The sequence below is a fragment of the Plecotus auritus genome (assembly GCF_963455305.1).
Source record: "Plecotus auritus genome assembly, chromosome: 13".
In the NCBI taxonomy this organism is placed as follows: Eukaryota; Metazoa; Chordata; class Mammalia; order Chiroptera; family Vespertilionidae; genus Plecotus; species Plecotus auritus.
In genome coordinates this window covers 14291831-14316261 of record NC_137779.1, presented here as the reverse complement: position 1 = coordinate 14316261, position 24431 = coordinate 14291831, and the positions used below count along the sequence as shown (strand labels likewise).

The following is a 24431-nucleotide window of genomic DNA, read 5'->3' as shown; positions in this document are numbered from 1 at the left end:
AGAATAAATTATAGTTTTTACACAAAATGGAATACTACATAGAAATAAAAAAATAACTATATGCAAACACATCATAGAGGATCTCATGGAAATAATAAGTGAAAGAAACCAGCCACAAAGATCGTATGCCCTATTAACCCATTAATAACAGGCAAAATAACGTGCTGATAAAAGTAAGAATGATAATTACTGCTCAGCCAGTTTGTCTCAGTGGTTAGAGGTTGGCCCCCAGACCAAAGGGTCACGGGTTCAATTCCCAGTCAAGGGCATGTACCTCGGTTCCAGGCTTGATCCCTCGCCTGGGTCAGGGCGCGTTCAGGAGGCAACCAATCAGTTTCTCACATCTATGTTTCTCTCTCTCTCTCTTAGTCTCTCCCCCTTCTCCCTCCCTTCCACTCTATCTAAAAATCAATGGAAAAATATCTTTGGGTGAAGATTAAAAATAAAAGTTACTTCAAGGAGGAGGTGTTGAATGGAAACGTGTTTTCTGCAATGTTGGAAGTATTCCACAACTGATCTGTAAGTAGCTAAATAGGTATTATATAAACTTTGTACACTTGTATATTGAAGGTTTGTGCATATGGTTTTGTTGCCTAACCCATATATTCTCTTTGTTACAGTGGGAGCAAGAGTCTCCAGCAACTTTCTAGAAACTAACCAATGTAAGAGAGTCCCATCCAGCTAGTATGGCTTAGTGATTGAATGTCGACCTATGTGAACCAGGAAGTCAAAGTTCAATTCCTGATCAGGACACATGCCCAGGTAGTGGGCTCAATGCCCACAGATCCCCAGTGTGGGTGTGCAGGAGGCAGCCGATCAATGATTCTCATCATTGATGTTTCTCTCTCTCTCCTTCTTCCTTCCTCTCTGAAATCAATAAAAATATTTTTTAAATTTTTAAAATATTTTTTTAAAATTAGTAACTTTTTTAAAAAAGTCTCTCCATCTCTTCCTTTTTTTATCCTCACCCAAAGATTTTTCCCATTGACTTTGAGAGATAGAAACATCGATTGATTGCCTCCCACATGCAGTCTGATCAGGGTTAGGATGGAGCCTGAAACTGAGGTACATGCCCTTGACCAGAATCAAACCTGGGACCCTTTCATCTGTGGGCCAGTGCTCTACCCACTGAGCCAAACCAGCTAGGGCTACAGGTTAATTGTTGAAACTTAATTGTTAATTGGTGATGGTATATGGAGGTTCATTTTATTTTATTTATTTTTTAAAATATATTTTATTGATTTCTTACAAAGAGGAAAGATAGTTAGAAACATCGATGAAACATCGATCAGCTGCCTCCTGCACACCTCCCACTGGGGATGTGTCTGCAACCCAGGTACATGCCCTTGACCAGAATCGAACCCAGGACCGTTCAGTCCGCAGGCCGACGCTCTATCCACTGAGCCAAACCGGTCAGGGCGGAGGTTCATTTTATTTATTTTTATTGATTTGAGAGAGAGAGAGAGAGAGAGAGAGAGAGAGAGAGAGGAAGAAACAACCATTTGTTGTTCCACTTATTTATGCATTCATTGGTTGATTCTTGTATGTACCCAGACAGGGGATTGGACCTGCAACCTTGGCGTATCGGGATGATGCTCTAACCAACTGATTTAATAGGCTGGGAAGTTCATTTTATTATTCTACTTTTTTTATGTTTGAAATTTTCCACAATAAAAACATAATAAATCACCCTTCATACCTTCACAACCACCACTTGATCCAAGCTGCCACATCTCGTCTGGACTTTGCAGAAGCTCCTTAACTGAACTGCCAGCCTCACAGGCAGGAGGTACAGTCCCAAGGAGCACAGTGGGCGGTTCTGGCCTAAAGCAGACCTCATCTCTTCCTTGTTCTTCTTGCTTCTAACAGGGGGGTTTGGATGCTGTTGGGTGGGTGAGATAAATGGTTCCTGAAGGCAGAGTCCAGCTTTGAAAGCCAAGGGTCTCAAAGATTCATCAACAAAGGACAAGTGCAGAGAAAAAGAAATGAACCCTTACAGCCGTGGGCAAACTACGGCCTGCGGGCCGGATGCGGCCCGTTCGGCTGTTCTATCCGACCCGCGGAGCTGAAAGAGCGGAGGGTTCTCTTGCTCTCCCCTCCGCTCCTTTACTTTGAATTTTTATTAGTTCACACAAACACTCCATCCATGCTTTTGTTCCGGCCCTCCGGTCCAGTTTAAGAACCCATTGTGGCCCTCGAGTCAAAAAGTTTGCCCACCCCTGCTTTAAGATGAGCCCTGCTTGAGGCTGGAACCTCAGTACAGAATCCTGGTAAGGAATGGGTGCTTTGGGTTTGTGGCCTCTCCCCCGGCTTTCTCACTGGAGGGGTCCGAGAACATCAGGAGAAGGCCCCCACTCATGTGAGGGGCCTACATGGTGGCCAAGCAGTGATAGCCCTGCGCCAGGGACCTACCCACTCGCAGATGTGGCCTTGTCAGTGCTCCAGAATCAGGCCACTACAGCACAGCTTCCCAGGGAGCCTGCTTGCAGAGGCAGTCTTTCAAAAGCTTGTAGTTTCCCAAACTGTGTTCCATGGAACACCATGTTGGCTTGTTGGAGTCTCCAGAAAGAGGGAGCCCGGGGCGCAGCTCCTCTGTGGAATGCCACAGGTTTTTACGGAGGCTTTTCTCAGGGCCTCGTATGTTCTAGTGTGGACTGCGAACCTGCCAAACGGGGCCCCTTGTGAACATTGATCAGCTCCTTGTACGAATGTCCCACCGAACAGCCTGGAGCTCCTGCTGCCACATGGCCAGGGCAGTAGCCAAAGCTCTGAGGATTGTGGCTGCCTAAGCAGGTGCTCCTCCTTGGGGCTGGAGTGGGGGTACTGGGACAGCAGGCAGGCGAGCAGCCTACTGCCTGCACCCAGCCACTATGCCGTATGGGCTATTTTCTATGCCTGGCATGTGAATGGCTCACCATGGCACCCCTGCCCCCCTTCCTCCCCAGTAAGTTACTGGCTGCCTCTGTCTGAGACAATCAGGGCTTGTTTGAGAACTGGAATCAGAACAGGGCCCAGAGACTGTCAGGTGCCTGAGGCATCACACAGATCTGCTCAGAGCCGCTGAGCCTGGAGTGTGGGGTCTCACCCTCACAGAGGGCTGGGTCCAGAAAGCACTTCTCCCAGCATGATCTCCCCGGGCTCCCTTCTACAACACCGGCCTGCCTCTCCCAACAGGCATCAGGGACACCGCCTGCGTGCACAAAGCTGCCATTTCCACATGAGGTATCCTCCCTTGAAGGCACCGCTGGGTGTGGGAAGAGCAGGCACTTAGGAGGTGTTTGCAGAGCAAAGGGAGAGGCAAGGGGCAGGGATGGGAGGGGTGATGAGATGATGGGGAGGACACAGCAACCCTGACACCAGCAGAAGGTCCCCAGCTGCTTGCTCTGGAGAAGACAAAATCCATTTTAATGATTTCTGTGGCCCAAAGGACAACCGCCTGGAGCCTGGGTGAGGAACAACGGGGCCGTCATACAAAGTAGGCGGCCAGGGCTGACATCTTGTCCTTTGGTCGCCTGGCACCAGGCTTCCCGGCAGGCCGGCGGCCCCGGGCCCGCCCTCGGCCCTGTCTCCTCCCTGGCCCGCCCCGGTGCATGGGGTGGCAGGAGGCCGCGTGCCGCAGCTCCACTAGCTCCTGGAAGACGGGGTCGCAGAAGACACAGCCCGTGTGCTGCGTCTCATCGCCCAGGAGTGGGGACTTGGCCTTGTTGAAGTCCACATCGAGCAGGGCAGCCTCACAGGAGCTGCAGGTCTCGGGGGACACCCGCACGCGGTGGGCGTTCTCGAAGCAGTGTGCCACCACGTTGCACTTGTTACAGGCCACCTTCCACTTGGGGCCCGAGGTGGGGTCCAGCACCAGCACGCCACTCTCGCACTCCACGCACTGGCCGATGCCCAGCATGCTCAGGGAGTGCTGGCAGGTGGGGTGCGTGCACTCATTGCAGCCCATGCCTGGTGGGGAGAGGGCAGCCTGTGAGGCACACCTGATGGTCACCCGGTGCTGCCCACCCCTCCCAGGCTCTCTCAGTGCTTCGCAGTCCAGCGTCCCCGCGTCCCAGCAAAGTGCTCCTCTCGGCTTTGCTCACTGGCCTGGGCCCAGAGCGGTCCCTTGCTCTGCTTATCGGGAACTCCTCGCCCTTTAAGGTCCCCTCTCCCTGGGCTCACCATTTCCAGCAGGCCTTCCTGGTGGCCTCCAGCCAGTCCCTGCCCTTCACTTTGCTTCCGCAGCCTATTACAGGCAGCTCTGTGCGGCCCTCATTCTAGTGGCCACATGGGGCCATCGGCTGCCCTGGAAGCTGCTAGAGGGCAGGGATGAGCCTGTGTCTGCCCCATAGGCCAGGCCTGAGTCAGGAGGGGTAAACTAAGACCCTGAGGGCCCCCCAAATCCCCTGGGATGTGGGTGGATGCCTCACTCTGTGTCTCGTTCCTGTCTGTGGTATGGGGTGATGACACCCCGGGGCCTGGGTGAGGTGGTAAGGAGACAGCACAGCTGAGGGTGAGCACTGAGTCCCAGGTCCTCCTCAGACTCCTGGCTCAGTCTCAGCCCCACCTGGATACATGTTCTCCTTTCTCCAGGAATAAGCATGATGGAGAACTCTGATGGTGCTGACTCAGGGCACCCCCACCCACTGCATCCTCCCACTCACCCAGCCCAGGAGAGGGAGCAGCCACCAATGCCAGATCCTGAGTGAGCTTACCACAGTCACCGGCACAATTACGACGAGAGAGTGGCAGGCGGTCTGACTGACACCTGAGCACTGCCCAGGCACACCGGGGTCTCCTATCTTAGCACCAGTAGCATGGGACAGCCCAGGGTAGGGATACCCACAAAGACCAGTGTGATGTCAGGCAGGGAGTGGTGCTGAATAGAGACCACAGATACCCGGGGGGACGAGGGCAGCCCAGCTGGGAGTTAGCCGAAGCCCAGGAGAGGTGCTCTCACCTTTCTTCATGTCCCGGAAGGGCGGGTGGTTGTAGCAATAGGGGCACAGTGGGTAGCTCTTGCCCCGAGAGCCCGATGACCACAGGACCAGCTCGAAGTCATCCAGCGGGCACCGGAGCTCCTTGTAGAGCTTGATGGTGCCATTCTGGGGGAGGGTGTAGGTCTCGTCGCAGTGGGAGCAGTGCAGGCGACTCGGCTTGGCCTACAGCAATGCCAGGGGAGAGGCACAGGGAGGCTGGGGCCAGCTGACTTCCCAGCCCACCCTCACTCTCCCCATAACAGAGAATCATAAATGTAGCATGTAACATATAACATAACTATGTAATACATAAAATATAATAGATAATACACATGTACACACATGTACATAGTACATAACATGTGATGTAAAATATGTACATCACCCTTAATACACATATAGAATATGTAATGTGTAATACATAATACATGACATGTAATACATAATATGTAATGTGTTGCTAGGCAAGGACCCAGGCCACGAGTCTCAGGAAACTTGCTCTACGCATGAAGAAAGGCAGTTCTAAAATCCCAGCATGTATGTTAATGCCCACGATAGCAAGGACGTGTGGATAGGAAACACAGACATGTGACACGTGTTTAAGTGGCCTAACAGCTGATGTGCTCCTGGGGTCCTAGGGACACTGGGTGTTTGCTGGCAAGGCTGCTTTGGGCCTTAGTCATCCTTGGGTGGCAACTGGGACAAAGAAGACGTTGTATGCCTGAGGATAAGGCGGGGCCTTCAGCGGTGACAAGACTTGCCCGAGTCTGTGCACAGGGCATTGCAGGCCAGCAGGAGTGGGCACAGCCCTCAGCCACCACCTACCTGGATGTACTTCATGAACCGGTGGCACTTCCCGCAGCGGGAGAGGGGTTTGCCTGTGGCTGCCAGAGGTGAAAAGGACACCTCCATCAGCTCATCCATGCCTGAAAGGAAGCAGTGCAGGAGGGTCACCTCCCTACAGGTGCCACCGGGCGGGCTGCAGGGGAGGCCACCACATGAGGCAGAGGATCTGTGAGTGGAAACATCCCTGGCCCTGAGGGTGGTGGGGTTTCCATGTCAGTGACGGGAACGGCAGAGCTGCAGCCCCATGTGTCACTCGAGGATATTTGTTTCTAGTGCTTTTCAGAGAGAATGGAAGGGAGGGCAGGAAGGGGAGAGAGAGATACATCGAGGTGAGAGAGCTATCAACTGGAGGCGGGGAATGAACCTGCAACTAAGGTATGTGCCCTTGACCAGGAATCGAATCCGCGACCCTTTGGTGCACAGGCTGACACTCTAACCATTGAACATACCAGGCAGGGCTGCGTGTGGTATTAATACACTGGCCTTTAATTCTGACAAAGGCCCAGTGATGACTCATCATCACCCCATCCTCCAACAGAGGCCTGGAGCCCAGATCTGGGGGCTGGTCTCACATGGGGGCACTTGGCACCCCGAGTGGCGGCGGCCCTGACCCAGGGGAAGACAAGAGGCAGACCTTACCTGCGATGGAGTCAACGAAGTAGTGGAACTTCCTCTTGAAGATGTCCAGGGTGTGGCCCAGGACCTGGCGGTAGTCGGCCTTGCCCTGGGCAATGAGGTTCAGCTGCTTCTCCACAGCGCTGCGGATGGTGGGGAGCACCAGCTCCGCATCTGGGGGAGGGCAGCCGCTGTGAGCACTCTCACCTGAGGCTCATGGTCCCTGTGGCAGCTCCGCCACGGGGCTGACCCCCACACCCCAAGACCTTTCCTGATTTCCCACCCACAAAACCCTGTGTGGAGCCACCAGGGACCCGTCTCTAGAACGCATCACAGATGTGCTCCTGGCAGTCCCTGGGCCACCTCTCAGTCCCTCGGGCCTCGAGGGGACAGAGCAGCCAGCACTGCAGTGAGGATCAAGGCCTGGCTGGTAGCTGGTCTGTGGGGAAGAGCCCTCGCCTCCCCTTCTGGATCCTTCGCACTTGTCCGTTCATCACCACCGTGCCAAGCCCCTGCTGGGGCAGGTCCTGGGGTGGCCGGTGTGGCACCTTGCTGCGGGAGCGGGGGGCTCACCGCAGGGTTTTGTAGGGGAGGCTCTGGGCTGACAAAGGCAGAGCTGCAGCCCAGGGAGCACCAGGGGCTGAACTCACCGATCTTATAGTAGCCGTGCACCAGGACGATGCCAAGGTTGGTGGGCTTGAGCCGCCGCCCACTCTCCACGACCACATAGTTGCGCTGGCAGATGTTGTTGATGTGCACGGGGATGCTGGCGTCTGTCCCTGCAACACACAGCAAGGCCCTAGTGTCCCTCAGCCTGCCGATACTCCCCATCGGACTGTGGGCTCCCCTTCACCCCCACCTGTCACGGGCCCCTGGTTCCAGCCAGCACTGTGCCAGGCACCGCACCACTTGCCATTCACGCATGGGCAGCTCTGGACACATTGCTTCCTGGGCGGGTCTTGGGATGGGAACCCTCAGGCCTGGGTCCCGGGCAGGTGTACCCACCGATGCCATGCTTCTCCATGAGCGTGATGAGCTCGGCCTCCGTCAGGTAGTCAGGGGGGCTCGTCTGCTTCTCCAGCAGCTTCACCTCGCCCACAGGGAAGGTGTCGCCCCTCTGGCAGGTGGGCAGGCTCTCCTCCAGGGGCACGCTCTGCCAGGGCATGATCTCCGTAAAGCCTGGAGAGACAGGGCGCTGCCTCAGACCCTGGGCCTGCACCCCAGGTCCCGTGGAGGACGTTCCATCTATCTGTGGCGGTGAGGAGGAGCGAGGCCGGGCCTGCAGGTTTACCTGGTGAGATGACGGTCTTCACGGTGCAGGTGAAGTGCTCGGGCCCGATCCGGAAGGAAATGGTGTTCTGGAGGTACTTGCAGTCATAGCTCACCGTGGCAATGAAGTGCCTAGTGATGTACTCATAGAGCCGCCACGCCTCGCTCCCTGCGTAAGCACAGACACTGGTCACCTGCCAGGACTCTGGCTCTAGGGACCCCCTGGCTCCTGCTCAGGCAGCAGAGCCACAGGATGCCGAGAAACGAGGAACGCACAGCAAGGAAAGCGAGTCTCTTGCTCCCTGGTGGTTCCTTCACAGCCGTGGCTCCCATCTCCTGCCCTGCCTCCAGGTGGGACTACTGTTCAGGCACGTGGCCTGTCCCTGTCTAGTGATATGCCACCATCACTTCACACAAGCAGCTTCTGCCTCCACCCACATGGCTCCCCCTCCCTCTGCCCTCTCCTGGCATGTGCACCAGCACTGCATCGGCCCAATGACTGAGCCTGTCACTCTCTGTCTCAGGGTCATCCTGTCCTGTCCATAGCCACCCACCCACTCACCTCCCCTGCCACCTCCTGCCTGGCCCTCTCTGTTCTAGGGTGTCCCACAACAGTGCCTGCACCCTGCACTGAGACACACTGCTGTCACCACTCACTCCTGTCCTGTCCCATGGGGAGGGAGCACACTTTCAGGTGACCTCCTGTGCCACAGCCAGGGGCAGATGGGGGCAGGAGGGAGTCCCCACATTGCCACTGGGGCCCGACACCGTGCAAAAGTACCATGTTACCCTTCCCTCCCCAGAAGCTTGAAGTGTGTGTGTGTGTGTGTGTGTGTGTGTGTGTGTGTGTGTGCGCGCACGCGCGCGCGCGCGCGCGCATGAATGTGAGTGTGAGAATGGTGGGGGAGGGAATCACCTGATACCTAATTCGGCCTCTGTGGCAGACCTCATGGGGGTGATGGGGGGATGGTCGCCAGCATCATGACCTTTCCGTGGCCGGTTGATGCCTTCTGCTAGCAACTGCTTCACCTGAGGGAGAGAGACAAAGCAGAGCGTGAGTCTGGGCATGGCTGCCCTCCCACCTGCAGGGAGCTGCTGCCCGTCCTGGATGTGACCAGTCCTGAGCTGGGTCCCAAGACCTTGGCAATAGGGTGCATGGGGGGCCGGGCGCGGGCAGGGCCTGGCTCTGCTCACCGTGTCGGCCCAGTAGGGGTGGTTGGCCTGCTGCCGTAGAGGGCCCTTCAGGTCAAAGTTCTCGGGGTAGTGGGTGGTCTCGGTTCGTGGGTAGCTGATGTAGCCTTGGGTGTAGAGCCGCTCAGCGGTCTGCATGGCATGCTGTGGCCCCATGCCTGCGAGAGACAGGAGGCTCAGTTGGCCCGGAATGCCTGGGCACTCAGGCTCCCCAGAAGGCGGACAGGGCCTCCTGCGGGGTGACGATGAACCTGAGCAGGCAAGGCCCAGAGCAGAGCTGCTGACCAGGTGCCTGTGTCATATCCAAGGCTGAGGTCCTCAACCTATGAGGACGGACGCAGGACAGGGATGCTCAGTGTCACCCTCCTGATGTTGTAGGCCTTCAGACGGCCTGCCTCTCACCCTCCGGCATGGAACCACACTGCACCTCCGGGTCTGCTGACAGCTTGCTGTGACAGAGTTAGCACACGCCCTCCCCCGAGGTGAGCCCCTCAGATGTTTCTGTCCCTACAGCGCTCCAGGGCCACTAGGAGGGCTTGTCTTCCAGCTCCTCCCTGGTCAGCAGAGGCTGGCGCTCGGCTCCTGGTCACTCAGTGTCATTGTTGCCCTCCAAGGACCCCTGAAAACACTCGAGGGCACACTGCTCATGGTTTCCAGAGGCCGCTGATGCATCACCAATGCCTTGAGGCCACCAACTTTCCAGCCCTTCTTGCTGCTATGGAAACAAGGCTCAGACAGACTACACACACCTGTCCCAGGCAGGAGAGATGGGTCTTGACCTCTCCCTGCAGCAGGGAAGCTGCTCTGGGACGCTGATGTCAGCATGTCCCTCTCGGGTGGTGACCATCATTACCACGGCGATTGTTAGGATGAGCTATTTCAATCACTTACTCCTTACAACAACCCAGAGAGATAGGTACTAACTATGGTCACCCTCCTTTCTCATGAGGAAATTGAGGCTCTGGGACAAGGAAGGATGTGATGAGCTGGGATTTGGACCGGAGTTTGTACCTGGAGCTTGAACTCCACGGTTTAATGCTTCTGAGGGGCATGAGGGCCTGCTTTGTGGATGGCCCTGCTGATGGCCTTCTACGTGTTCAATCCTAACAGGGGCTCCTCAGACATTTAGTAAAATGACATGGTCTGTGTTTTCCCCACAGAAATTCAGAGAAGCTGTTGAGTATTAACCAACAATTCTGTGAAATGAAATCCTCAGATTCCCTCTAAGCCTCGGGTAACACTGAACGGAAAGAGGGTGCCAGCACAGGTGAGCATGTGGAGGGGGTGGTGCTGGCACAGGTGAGCACATGGGAAGGGGTGCATACTGACACAGGTGAACAGAGGGGGAAATGCTGGCAAGGTTAAGAAGGTTGGCACTGTCCTACACCCCCAGGTACTCTGGGGTTGAACGGGGTAGCTGCATGCCTGCCCCAAGAAGTCTTTTGGGGGCTTTAGAGAAATTCCCTCATACCCAGAGAAGAGCTGGCCACACGAAGCATCTCCACAGTGTTCAGGGCCAGGGGCCTCTGCTTGGCCTTCTCTTTTTTGCTTGTGGCCTCCACCTAGAAAACAGAACGGATTCAGTGATGTGGAGGTAGGGGAAGGAGAAAGACAACAAAGCAGAACCAGGATAGGTGGGCAAAGGGTCTGGTTTCATACATTTGGTCTCAAGTTCACTCCTCACAGTGCACTTAAGACTTGAATATTTATTCAGGCCCAAGAAGGAAAAAGAGATGATAATTTTCTAAAGAATTTTCTAGGGAGAGAGAAAAACTAGAGGAATGGGGAAGAGACAAGAGAAGGAACTGCAAATTCAAAATCAGACGGGAGCCAGCGTCAGCGCGGCCCTGGGGGTGGCAGTGGGAGCAGGAGGCCTGGGGTGCAGGCTGTCTCGGGGCAGCTGCTTGTCCCTCAGTGAGCCTGAGTGCTCCATCAGGGCCTGCTAGTACTGCTATATCTTCTGATTTGTCAAGAAAAGCTGGAACTCAGGATTTTAACCTCATAATTTTTAAACGTTGGTAACTATTTTGAAACTTTTGTAAACACCATGCAGTTCAAATAAAATTCTGGTGAGCGATTACTTTCAACCTCTAAACTGAACAGCTGTCAGAAGCGATGGCTCTGCTTTGCCTGTGGCAGAAACAACCCAAACAACTTGACCCGAAGGCTCATCCCTGAATTCCATGTAGACCTGGCCAGGGCAGGGCCCTCTGATTCCAGACAGACAAGGTGGGGCTAGCTTGTCATGTGCAGCCATGAACACTGGATCGCTAGGCTGAGAGCCTGAGACAGCAGCAATGGTGTCTCTGCAGGAACGTGATCAAGGATAAAGGCACAGCGCAGCTTTAGAAGTTCTGGAAACCTAAGTCAACTGCATGGGTGGGGAAGAGGGCACCTACGAAGGCTCGAGAAGGACAAGAGAAGGCCCCTCAGTGGCTTTGGCAGCTGTCACAGCTGCAGGGCATTTGCTGCAATGCCTTGGGCCTGCCCCCACCCCCACTCCCACTGAAGCCAGCCCCTTTCCACGTGGCATCACCTCCTTGCTAACGGCCAAGCAGCACGTCCTTCCAATTCATAAAACCCCGAGTAAGAAACACAGCCCCACCAAGGCCATGGAAGCTGACTGACATTGGGCTCTCAGGCCCGTCTGTGCTAGACCTTGGGCAGGCTCATGGCCATGCTTAGACGTCACAGAAAAGGGACGTCTGTGTGAAATAAGTCCTGTCAAGAGGAGATGATGCCCACAGGGTCACGTGGAAAGGGAAGTGTGGAAGGGGCCTGGCGGGTCACGGGAGTGGGGCAGTGCACAATACAGAGTACGTGTGCAGCATGCTGCAGTTACTGCAGTGGGCAGAACTATTCCAGTGGGAGTGTGTGCGTAACTGTTCTTTCCCAAAAAAGTCATTTTCAGAAAGGGGGAGAAAGACGTGACCTAGGTCACAAGCTATTCCTCCTGCCAGAGGTATCCCACTCCTTCCCCGACCCAGGCAAAAGTGACAGATGTGGGTGGAGCAGGCCCACCTGGGCTTCCTTCTCCAGCTTGGTCATGTTTAAAAACATCTGCGCAATCTCCCGGTCAAACACTCGCACTCGGTCCCAGTCCAAAAGGAGAGATCTGTCTTTATCAGCGTTAACCTGCAGGAAGGACAAAAGGCAAGGAGCCAGGTGAATCTGTTGCCAGAGAAGAGAATTGGGGCAGATGAAGCTGGTCCTTGCCGGGGAGCAAAATGGCCCTGGCTCTAAAGCAGCCGTGGGCAAACTACGGCCCGTGGGCAAACTACGGCCCGTGGGCCGGATCCGGCCCGTTCGGCTGTTCTATCCGGCCTGTGGAGCCGAAAGAGCGGAGGGTTCTCTTGCTCTCCCCTCCGCTCCTTTACTTTGAATTTGTATTAGTTCACACAAACACTCCATCCATGCTTTTGTTCCGGCCCTCCGGTCCAGTTTAAGAACCCATTGTGGCCCTCGAGTCAAAAAGTTTGCCCACCCCTGCTCTAAAGCCTCACAGCCATGCCCTGGCCCGTACTGCTCAGCTGGCGGGGCTCATCGCATGCACCGAAAGGTTGCCAGTTCAATTCCAGTCAGGGCTGGATCCCTGGTAGGGGCGTGCAAGAGGCAGTGGATTGATGTTTTGCTCTCACATTGGTGTTTCTTTCTCCCCCTCTCCCACCCTTTCTCTAAAAGTCAATAAAGAAAATAAAGTCTCACAGCTGTACCTGGGCAGGCGTGCCGATACGCAGTGGAAGCTGCTCTGACAGCTGGCCTCCCCTGAGATTAGGCAGATGGTCTCACACGGAGAGCACAAAGCTGAGGCTGATGTGTCCTTAAGGAGTGTCCGAGCCTCCACCTCTCACACCCTCCCTGCCCATGTCCTAATGCCCAGCCAACACCAGGTGTGGCCTCACCCTGGGCCCCTGGCCCATGTCAACTGGAGCAGCTCTGCATTATGTTCTAAATCTTACGCGAAGCGCCCAGCCAGGTGTGGCTCAGCGACTGAGCATCTACCCAGGAGCCTAGAGGTCACTGGTTCGATTCCCGGTCAGAGCATATGCCTGGGTTGCAAGCTCAATCCCCATTGTGGAGCGGGTAGGAGGCCGCCAATCAATGATTCTCTCTCATCATTGATGTTTCTATCTCTCTCTTCCTCTCCCTTCCTCTCTGAAATCAATTAAAAAAAAAAAAAAAAAAACAATTTAAATCTTACAATGGAGTCTTTATTTGGAGAAGGGGTTCCAAAACCTTAAAAGTCTGAAAGTCAATCCTTGGATATGACTGTGGCAGCTGATGGCCCCAAGGGATGACCTCGCCCCACCCCACCAAAGCTGAGTTCATTTCCAATTATTGAAATTCAGTGCATCTAGGCATGAAAGCTGAGGTCCCTCCTTAGGGCCCCCCCGTTCTGGCCTCCCTCCTTTGTACTGCTATCCACAATTGTGCCCTCGACCTCAGGGGCCTGTAGGACTATGATGATGACAGTGATGATGATGGGAACTCTCAGAATCCACACCCAAACCTGAAAAGACCCAGCGGGAACAGAGAAGGGAAAGAGAACCTTGGCCTGCAGCACCCAGTAGGTCTCTGGTTTGAAGGACTGGATTTTGTCATGTCTCTCCACGCAGAATCCCAGGGTAGGGGTCTGACATGGCCCAAAGGAGATGAGAGAGCTGTCTAAATCGCCATATTTCCCCTGGAAGTACTTAGTCTGAAACCTACAAGGAGGGGTGAGGAGAGAAAGATATTTCAGTCATGCATTTGCTCAAGAAACCATCATTAACCCCTGGTGGGAGTCTGGGTTGGGTTAGTTCAGTGGTCAGCAAACTGCGGCTCGCGAGCCACATGCGGCTCTTTGGCCCCTTGAGCGTGGCTCTTCCACAAAATACCACGTGCGGGCGCGCGTGTACAGTGCGATTAAAACTTCGTGGCCCATGCGCAGAAGTCGGTTTTCGGCTCTCAAAAGAAATTTCAGTCGTTGTACTGTTGATATTTGGCTCTGTTGACTAATGAGTTTGCCGACCACTGGGTTAGTTGGTTGGCGCAGGGAGGAGGCCAAGGTGGCTGGCTGCTCCCGGCTCAGGAGACAGGGTCAGAGGACATGCTCAGCATGGGGCCGGGGAGGTGTGTGCGCACACGTAACAGAGAAGGTGGGAAAGAAGGACAGACATCTGACCACGCCAGGCCAGGAAGCCCTTCTATTACATTCCATCCCCTTCCCTCTCTCCAAGACACTGCTTTTCACGTGGTGGTCTACTTAGACAGTTATCTTTAGGGTTTTTAAAATGTTGACCATTGGGGTGGCTGATCAGGCCCAGGAACCAAGGATGGGGACCAGCAAGGGTGAGGGCTCTGGCCAAAGGGAGGGCAGCCAGCACCTGGTGAAGGCACAGCCAATGCGCAGGTCTAGCTCCTGCCGGGCATCCACTGACAGGGCCTCGTTGTGGTCAGGCTCGCCCAGGCGGGCCATGGCATTGCAGATGTCTGTGTCCGTGATGGAGCTGAACCTGGCCCGGAACACTGTCTTCTCACCACCACGGGCCGGATTCATGGAGGGCAGCACAGCATCCAAGACCTGGGGGAGGTGGCTGGCTGTGATCCCGCCCAACTCCCAAGGTCTCCACTTCCTGCTCTACACCCCACCTGTGGCCCAACTCCTCTCCAGGACTGAGCCTCCCAGCCATGTGTGCGATCCCCTCTTCGCCAGACCCTCCTCTATCTCTCTCCCCTTCCAGAAGCCTCCGTCTCTCCACATACTCCTGCCACATGGCTTCCTTCATTTTGTCTAAAAATTAATTCCAACACCCCCTTCTTATTACCATCCTGCAAGGTGCCACCCTCTCTCTATCTCCTGCTTCCATCCTCACCAAACCAAGAGATGCTACTGCCAAGGACGCAAGCGAACTCAGAATTGCCAAATCACCCCACTTAACCATTTCCCCTCCTTCTAGAGGAGGGAGTGCTCGGAAGGGTGGGTGGGATTTTTAAGAGACTGGAGAAAAGACAGGGAGGGAAAATGGATGAAAAGGAAAAGGCAACGGGCAGGAGTGGGAAGGCCCTGATGACCTCCCCTGTGGGGGACGTGGGTGGCTCGGGGATCAGGCACAGCAGGGGTCCTGGAGACTCACTAAGAAGGCCGTGCAGTGGGAGGGGAGTCATGCTGGAGCCTGGCATGCAGCTTCTTTACAGGGAAGAGGTGGCTTCGATTCTGAAGGGAGAAAGCCCCATGAGCTGCCACCATTCTTTACCCCCAGCCGCAAAGATCCCCCAGGGAGGAGCAAGCCAGCAGGGGAGGAGCAGGAGAGGGGTATCTGAAAGGGTTACCCCTTCGGTGCTGGAAGGCGGGTGTCCCGAGTGCCCCTCTCGCACGCCAGGCCCTGGGTGCAGCGGCAGAAGGGCAACCTATAGAGTCACAGCCTGAGGGGCACAAGGTGACACCTGTAGCTGCACCCAGTGCGAGGGCACCATGGCCAAGGCAGGGCATTCTGCCTGAAGGTGGGCGATGAGAAGAATGAGCCATGGGAAAGGAGGAGGATCGCCAGGTGTCAACCAGCATTGATCTAAGGTCCCTAAAAGGTGCCCAGGGGCCCGAAATGCTGAAACCAACTCTCTCCTTGAGACAGCCCCATGCTGAAAGGCAAATCCACCTAGAAAAGCTGCCCTTTTACCGCTGAGCACACCATGGGCCCCCAGCAGGCGAAGAAACACTCCATGACCCTCAGTAGAGTCTATGTATTTTAAAGTGTCCAGATAATTTCCAAAATAAAGGAGAATAAAAGGCAGTCTTAAGCCAATGTAGTGGATTCCCTACTCTGGGCTCAGGAATGGATTGGGGCAGATGGCAGGAAGGCCAAAAATGAGGCCACAGTGGGGTCCCCCTCACCTCGAAGCAGATGTTCTCCCCTTCCTTGTCGCAGTCCAGCCATAGCACGATGTAGTCGCAGCCTTTGCCCTCCACCTGCCACAGAGCACAGGTGACTAGTACCTCCCACAGCCCAGCCCTGCAGTGCCCATGGCACTCCCACCCGGCTCAGGGAGCAGAGCAGTCGTCCCCCCTCCCCCACCCCACCCTCAGCTGTTAGGAGCCTGGTGCCCAGAGCAGGGGCCCAGGCTAAGCAGAAGAACTAGTTAGACTGGCTTAGCCAGTCAGAGAAGAATTTACTTCAGAACTGCTGTTTTGTGGACAAAAAAAAAATGTTAAAAATGCAGTAAGATCTTAATTGCACAGAAAAAGGACAGAAATGAAATAACCCTAAATGTCAATAGTGGTTGTCTTGGGTAGTGTGATTATAAGTAATTTTCCTTCTTTATACTTATTTATAGATTCTAATTTTCCATAATGTATATGCATTTGTTTTAAAATTAGAAAAACAACTACCACCACCCAACTATTTTTTTTTAATTCCAGTGGCTGACAGTGTAGTGGGGGAGGAGCAAGACTGAAAGGTGCCTCCTGGCTCAGCTGGGGTTGCTTACAGAGAAGGCTGTGAGGCCTGCCCCAGGGCTGGTCAAATACCATCTTGTGGGGGGGGGAGGGGCAGGGAGCCAGAGGAAGGGCCGCCCTGCCTGCCTGTGCCCGCCTGCCCCACACACCTGCAGGAACTTCACCATGTTCAGCTTGGGGTTGGCTTCCTTCTTCTCCGTCGGGGCTTGGCTGAACAGCTCTGCGGGGTCCACTTTGTCCCATTTGTTGTACTTTCCTATAAACCACAGGCACAATGACATCGGAACCACGTTTCAGGGCTTGGCCTCCATGACTGTCATTCTGTGGTCTTGTCTCACAAATAGGGAGGGGAAGGCTAGGAAAAGGATTTGCCCAGGGCCTTCCTCCTCCTGGCTGCTGAGGTGACACCACACCTCGGCCACCCACGGGAGCCCCACAGGGCAGGGGCCACCCACGGGAGCCCCACAGGGCAGGGGCCACCCACGGGAGCCCCACAGGGCAGGGGCCACCCACGGGAGCCCCACAGGGCAGGGGCCACCCACGGGAGCCCCACAGGGCAGGGGCCACCCACGGGAGCCCCACAGGGCAGGGGCCACCCACGGGAGCCCCACAGGGCAGGGGCCACCCACGGGAGCCCCACAGGGCAGGGGCCACCCACGGGAGCCCCACAGGGCAGGGGCCACCCACGGGAGCCCCACAGGGCAGGGGCCACCCACGGGAGCCCCACAGGGCAGGGGCCACCCACGGAGCCCCACAGGGCAGGGGCCACCCACGGGAGCCCCACAGGGCAGGGGCCACCCACGGAGCCCCACAGGGCAAGGCCACTGATCTAGCCTGGCTTCCAGGACAGTCGCTATGCTAGAAGCACCACTCCTGGGCTGGCTCGCTGCCAGAGCCCTGAACCACCACACATGCCCTCGCCTTCTCTCCCAGCCTGGATGCTGTGACCCTCTCCCACGCTCCGCATTGACCAGGCACACGATGGGCGCTCAGCTGATGCCAGGGGAGAATCAACCTCTTTGTGCCTCATGTGGGACACATCCACCTACTTCACTGTTCAGGGCTTGGCACTCACATGATCAGCACTCGGGCTTTCCTTTAGGCCCCATTTCCTGCAGCCTGGGAGACTGGGGTCAGACAGAGCCAAGTTCAAATCCCAGCTCCCCACCTGCAGGCTGGTGGTAAAACTCAGGGTCTGAATGCTCAGCCACACGAGTGAATCGATGTCCCTGAGCAGCGAGAAGTACTGAGGCTTTGCTATGCGCCCGGCCCTGCGCTAAGCACTCTGCCATCACTGTCACATTCAGTCCACAGACAGTCCTGGGAGTGGGTGGCCCTGTCATAAGACTCATTTCACACATGAGGGGCAGAAACTCATGGAGGCCTGGTCACTGCCCTAGTCCCAGCCTGTGAGCCAGCACAGTGTGGTTAAGAGCACGGCCCGGCACCTCGCCCCAGTGTGACACTCATGCTGGACATTCCAAGATGATGGATAACAAGGAGGAAGATGACAGCCACCGAGTGACCATTGGACGACAGCGACACTCACCGGGAACAGCAGCCCTCTCCCAAGGACCTGTTCAGGCCGGGCCCCCTGCGGTGGGCACCGGCTCCAGTCTGCACAGGAGGGTGCACAGCGCATGCAGCGACTAAGCGCTGCTGGAATGGGAATCCACGGCTGTTGACCTCCAAAACCTGAGTTCTGGGTGCCTCACCCAGGGACCCCAGGTCACTTCTCCACGACCTGCTGACGTCAGGACTCTGTGCCTGGAGCCCTCCCCTGGTTCCAACTGGACCCTGGGAAGCACCATGCAGGGCTCCCCTCAGTAGGATGGAGGGCGGGCAGGGGGTGGGGGACTCACCCAGGAAATCCAGGGTCATCACATGACCACAGACGGACGTCATCTTGAAGCGGACTGGCTGGCCAGCAAAGGTCCCTGTGTACTCGTGCACGGAGCACGTGCCATTCAGCCCTTTGTGTGAGGACATGTTCCCTGCACAGAAGCACAGTGATGGCCGCTCCACGAGCTGCAGCTGCCTCTCGGAGGAGCCCCCTTCCCCAGAGCGGTCAGTGACAACGGTCCTCAGGCCACCGCGGGGAACTCGGTGCTGAGCTCTCACGGGTCACAGGGAGAACACCACTGGTAACCAACCAGCACAGAGCGCTCACCACACAGAGCCCCGGGTGGCTGGGGGCCGGGAGCACCCTCTGAACTCTCAAGAGCAGACCCTCGCAGCTCTTTCTCTGCATTTCTGTGTTCACGCTTGATTTGATTTCTGCCTCGCTCCTCTCGACTGTACTCAAGTCCCCAGGAACCTCCTAGTTAGTAAATCCCACAGTGTCATCTCACGCTCCCCACTGATGGCCTCTCGGCCAAACTTTCCCAGCTTCTGGGACCAAGCACTGCTCTTCAGACCAGGACTTCTTAGCCCAGTGTCTCAGGGTCTCTTCCTCCTTCAGCCTTGGGAGCAAGGGGAGGTCAGGGTGGACGTATGCCATTTCTGGGTCCCTAGCATCCAAATACCCTTCCTCTTTGGAGGGAATTCAGAGATAGGAGGGGAAGCAGCACTGATCACCTCAATAGCCAGAGAGGGGGTGAGGGCAGATGCTCCGTTTCCCAGCGCTCTGCTGTCCTGGGAGGGCCCAGGCTCAGCTAGTGGCTGCTCTTCAGTGGCATGAGGCTGTGGTCTGAACTGTAGCAGTCAGGGGTCAAGGGTAATAACAAGGGTCTTGTGGTGATGATGCCTGTGGCATGGCCTTATCAGACTTAGACGGGGTGTGGTTCTGGCTATTTCTTCCTCCTTCCAGTAAATTCCCTTCTGATGTAAGTTACCAGGGCTGGTTCCTGCTGCTTGTGGCCAACAACCCTGGCCAGCACAGCTCTCCCAGTGGCCTGTCTGCACCTGCTGCTATGCTGTGAACAGCGCCTGTGCCTTCTGGGAGCCCCAGCCCTGGCTCATGCTGGCTGCGGCAGTAGATGCATCCCATAGTGACCAACACCAAGGTGCTTCGTGAATGCCTGCTGTCCTGAACCGAGTCTACTCCAGCGGGCTGGAGTCACACTTTGGAAAAAGAAAGAAGCAATGTGTAAAATAGGAATGACCATGCTTACAGATCTAAGCCAGAGTCTTCCCTACCTCGAGAGAGGATTTTGGCAATGGACTGGGCCAAAGATGGCTTTTCTGCAACCATGAGCACAGTCTTCATCTTGTCTTAAAGTCGGTGCCAGTTTCAGGGAAATGGCGATGAAGTTCAGCAGCCCAACACTACTATCAATGCTGACTCCTAAAGAGAAAAAAAGACACACAGAAAATAGCAATGCTTCCAATGGAACCTATACTGCTTGCTAACAAGGAAACTCAATTTAAAAAGACAAAAAAATCACCCAGCTGTTGTGGCTCAGTGGTTGAGTGTCATATGAACCAGGAGGTCATAGTTCGATTCCTGGTCAAGGCACATGGCCGGGTTTTGGGCTCGATCCCCAGTAGGAAGTGTGCAGGAGGCAGCCGATCAATGATTCTCTCTCATCATTGATATTTATTTCTCTCTTCCTCTCTGAAATCAATCTATATATATAAAAGTCTAATATGCTAAGTGTCCTTCCCTCCATCCAGGTAATGACATCACGTAGCAACACCCAGCTTCCTCTCCCTAGTGACTAGCCTCCTTGCAGTTTCTTCAGCCCAGAAACACTTTAACCAGGTGGAAACACTTTACACTGTAACCAAATGTCTGTGAAGCATTTCCCTGCCTTATCTCATTTGATCCTCACAGAAGTCCTGGAGTAGGTAGACAGGAGGCTCAGTGGAATCCTATTTTTCTTTCCATTAGTCGTAAAATGGAGATTTAGAAAGCTTAGAAACTTGACCTGATTGAAAAGAAGAAATGGTGGACCTTGAAAATGACTTCAGGTTTTCTCACTGCACAGAATACAGTCAAACACTGCTGCAGTTAAATATTTTACCCTTTGTTCTCCCTGCATGATCTACAATAACCTGCTTTGTGTTGATATTTACTGCTGTATTGCTGACAATTACCTGAAAGAGAAGTTGGGGTGCTTCACTGGCCTGGAAAAAGTTTAGCTACATCAGAAAGCAGGTCTAATTAAGCAAGTTTGTTCTATAAAAAGGCTAAGTTGACTCTCTCATTCGCAATACATACAAAGGTCTCACTGGTACCAATCGCATGCGTGTTTCGATCTGTCATTGTCAATCGTGAATTCGGTTGACACTTCTATTATAGAGAAAGGGTGAATAGCGATATTAAAATATTTCTTCGAATTTATTTCCTTGCACAAGGCCACTAGTAAAAATATATTTGAAAAAAGCAAACAGCAGCCCTAGCAGATTTGGCTCAGTGGCTAAAGCGTGGGCCTATTAACTAAAGCAGGGGTGGGCAAACTTTTTGACTCGAGGGCCACAATGGGTTCTTAAACTGGACCGGAGGGCCGGAACAAAAGCATGGATGGAGTGTTTGTGTGAACTAATATAAATTCAAAGTAAAGGAGCGGAGGGGAGAGCAAGAGAACCCTCCGCTCTTTTGGCTCCACGGGCCGGATAGAACAGCCGAACGGGCCGGATCCGGCCCGCGAGCCGTAGTTAGCCCACGGCTGGACTAAAGGGTCCCGGGTTTGATTCAGATCAAGGGCACGTATCTCGTACCTCAGTTGCAGGCTCCTCCCTAACCTGGGCCCTGGTTGGGGCACACGCAGGGGCAACCAATTGATGTGATTCTCTCACATTGATGCTTCAGTCTTTCCCTCTCTCTTCCAGACTCTCTCAAATCAATGGAAAAATATCCTCGGGTGAGGATTTAAAAAAAAAAAAAAAAAAAAAAAAAGCAAACCCTAGTCAAGACTGTGCAATTGCTAATCTACTTTTGACACATGCCAATCTTCAGCAGCTCCGGCTCCAAAGCAGGGGTGGGGAACGTCCAGCCTATGGGCCGTATGAAGCCCTCGAAATAATTTGGTCTGGCCCTGCTAAGGCATTAGGGGTGAGTTAATCAAATGTTTCACCAAATACAGCAGGCTAATGTCTAAGTTGATCATTGATGTTATAAATATCCAAATGGCCCTTGGCAGGAAAAAGGTTCCCCACCCCTGCTCTAAAGAAACACATATTCTAATTCAGTGGTCGGCAAACTGCAGCTCGCGAGCCACATGCGGCTCTTTGGCCCCTTGAGTGTGGCTCTTCCACAAAATACCACGGCCTGGGTGAGTCTATTTTGAAGAAGTGGCGTTAGAAGAAGTTTAAGTTTAAAAAATTGGGCTCTCAAAAGAAATTTCAATCGTTGTACTGTTGATATTTGGCTCTGTTGACTAATGAGTTTGCCGACCACTGTTCTAATTCAACAGTTTATACCTCAGTACTGCATAAGCACTTTGTAATGTTCTGAGTATCACTGTTTTAGTAGGAAAAAGAGTATCACTTCCTTTCAGGATGTGAAATCCTGGGGAAAGGGCCTTGGTGATGATCCGGTAAAGGCATCTCAAGTAGGAAGAACAAACTAAGACTCAGAGAAAGGATTTTCCAAAGATAACCAAGGAAGTTGGTTGAGATGGGGTGAAACTCATGCTTCCTTATTTCCAGCTGGGAACATTTTTTTAAAACTACATCAGGTTCCTTCCAACTCTTAAAAGATTTCAGCAGTCGCAACTGTGATTAATTTTCTGTGATTAACCTTAGGGCTTCCCTATTTTTCCATTAAGGCACATCTCCCATTTCAAAATGGAAGCCAATGAGAACAAAAGTTCAAAGCAATGGTTTGCAAACTTCATTTATATACCAACCTAATGCTTCTTTTAAAAATATATTTTTATTGATTTCAGAGAGGAAGGGATAGGGAGACAGAAACATTAATGATGAGAGAGAATCATTGATCAGCTGCCTCCTGCACGCCGCCTACCAGGCATCAAGCCCACAACCCGGGCATGTGCCCTTGCTCGGAATCAAACCCAGGACCCTCCAGTCCACAAGCCGATGCTCTATCCACTGAGCCCAACCAGCTAGGGCTACCATCCTAATGCTTTTGCCTTACTAGCAAAACATTATTATTCACTTAAGTTTTGCTTTTTTAAATAATACAAAAAAGGGAAATTTTATAGCCCCATAGGAACTAGCGGTTGTAATCAATGGCCAGAACTAGGTTTTTTCCAGTCACCTACATGGTATATCAAGTTTAATTTTGTTGCCTGCCAAAGCTCTGAGCCTGATGCTTGTCCTTTTATTTTAAAAGGGGAGATTAGCAAGTGCTAAGGGGGTGCTGACAGCAAACTCTCCAACTTAAGGCTGTAATTAGAAGGGCTGAAAGTGCAAGGGAGTAGCAGGCCAGCCTGTTATTACCCTGTCAACTCTCACCAGCAATACCACAATGGGATGTGTCCTCTGGGAGACACTGTTTATTTTTAAAAAATATATTTTATTGATTTTAGAGAGGAAGGAAGAGGGAGAGAGTGATAGAAACATTAATGATGAGAGAGAATCATTGATTGGCTGCCTCCTGCACGCCCCCTACTGGGGGATCAAGCCTGCAACCCAGGCATGTGCCTTTGGCCAATCCAACCTGGAACCCTTCAGTCCGCAGGCCAACGCTCAGTCCACTGAGCCAAACCAGCTAGGGCGGGAGACACGGTTTTAGAGAAAGTCTTTTCCTGTCAGTGTCTTATAGACAAGTGGACAGAGCTTGGGAGCGAAGGCCTAGCAGTGGTCTGAACAGCAGTTGGAGCCCTAGGATTTCCCACCTTAGTAACCTCCCCGAATACCTGTGGAGTCAGAAAAAGAGGGAAAGAAACAACCATCTCTTAAGCTCCTTCCCTGTACTACGCACACCATTGCTATAAACACTTTATTTGCTCTTGCCAACAACTCTACGAGGCTGATGGTGTTAACTTTTTAAACGACGAGTAAACTGAGGTTGAGACTAGCGTCAGATGACCTTTGCAAAGGCTCTAGGAACCCCAGGGCTCACTGGCCATTCGTCCACATTGGCCTGACTTCTCGCGTGCTGATCCCAAAGGCTGAGTGATAAACAGGTAAGACAAGGCCACTGCCTTCCTTTGCACCTGGATTCTAGTTCATTTGTTCCAGTTAAAGTACTCTCCTGCACCTAATGAACACCTCCGAGAACTCCCGGACGCCCTCAAGACTGAGTGGGGGCCCAGGTGGTTGCGAGTAGAACCTGCCTTTGAGTAGAGCCCAGCCGACCCCGGGCCCAATCCTGGCCCGACTGCTGCACAGCAGACCCAACCTAAAGAACGGCAGGCGGGTTCCATGAAGAAAATAATTAACTGCAGCGCCGGCTCCTCCAGACACCTGGCTAAACGCTGGCCCATCACACCTCCCCGAACTCCCACAACAAGCCCTGGGGAGGGGGTCCATCCCCTCCAGGGAAGAGGCGGAGAGAATTCAGAGCCCAGCCCGGTACCCTATCTCCAGCGGTGAGGCTGGGGCCCCTCGGTGCCCGGCCAGCATTCGGGAAACATGCTCAAGAAAGGCCCGCGCTTCCCACATTCCTGAACCGCCCAGCGCAGCACCCGCCTCCTGCCTCTCACCCGCAGCCCCGAGCGGCTCCCGCTTCAGTCCCGCTCCCAGGGCGGCCACTTGCAACCCCTACTTCCGGGTCCGGCAGCTGCTGGCGTCCCTGCGTCTGCCCTCCGGCACCCGCACTTCTCCCTCCACGAGTTCCGTGCTTTGTGCGTTCCGGCCCGAGGGGAGGGGGCGGGGGGTGGTCTTGGACACCGCAAATCTCCTGGCGGTTCGCATTCTTTCCCGCCGTGGGGAAGCAATAATGACAATAATCATTACAATAATTATGAAAAAACTGGATGATAAGCATGAAAACATATATGCTGTTAATAATTACAATAATTAAAACTACACGTGTGTATAGCAGGCTTCTTTCAATAATATAAACATTTGTGGAATGAATGAATGAACTGTGTAAAATATATCTGGAAGATGAATTGGAAAATAAAAGTAATTTTTTTGTGTGAGAGCACTAGGGTTATGTAAAAATTAAAATAACTTTCATGACCATATTTTAATATATTTTAAACAATAGCATATACACATTTCATTAGGGCCCTGTAGACACTTTCCTAACTTGCTTTTTTTGGAAT

At 53.7% G+C, this 24431-nt stretch overlaps 1 protein-coding gene across 2 annotated transcripts; it reads right to left on the bottom strand.

The window, feature by feature from the left end:
- Positions 1-3360: 3360 nt before the first annotated feature.
- On the bottom strand, positions 3361-23939 carry TOP3B (DNA topoisomerase III beta). Of its 2 annotated transcripts, XM_080650090.1 has the most exons (18): positions 23865-23939; positions 19450-19597; positions 18174-18305; positions 16461-16567; positions 15751-15825; positions 14246-14442; positions 13429-13585; positions 11901-12014; positions 10351-10441; positions 8883-9037; positions 8612-8717; positions 7711-7857; positions 7425-7598; positions 7070-7198; positions 6444-6593; positions 5784-5884; positions 4940-5141; positions 3361-3948 (listed from the first exon to the last, which is right to left on the bottom strand). In XM_080650090.1, the coding sequence occupies exons 2-18, from the start codon at positions 19517-19519 to the stop codon at positions 3467-3469; spliced, it is 2589 nt and encodes an 862-aa protein (XP_080506216.1). In that variant the 5' UTR covers positions 19520-19597; positions 23865-23939; the 3' UTR covers positions 3361-3466. The 2 variants fall into 2 exon arrangements, with proteins under 2 accessions (XP_080506216.1, XP_080506217.1); XM_080650091.1 differs by lacking the exons at positions 15751-15825; positions 16461-16567; positions 18174-18305; positions 19450-19597; positions 23865-23939 and adding an exon at positions 14996-15023.
- Positions 23940-24431: the final 492 nt, after the last annotated feature.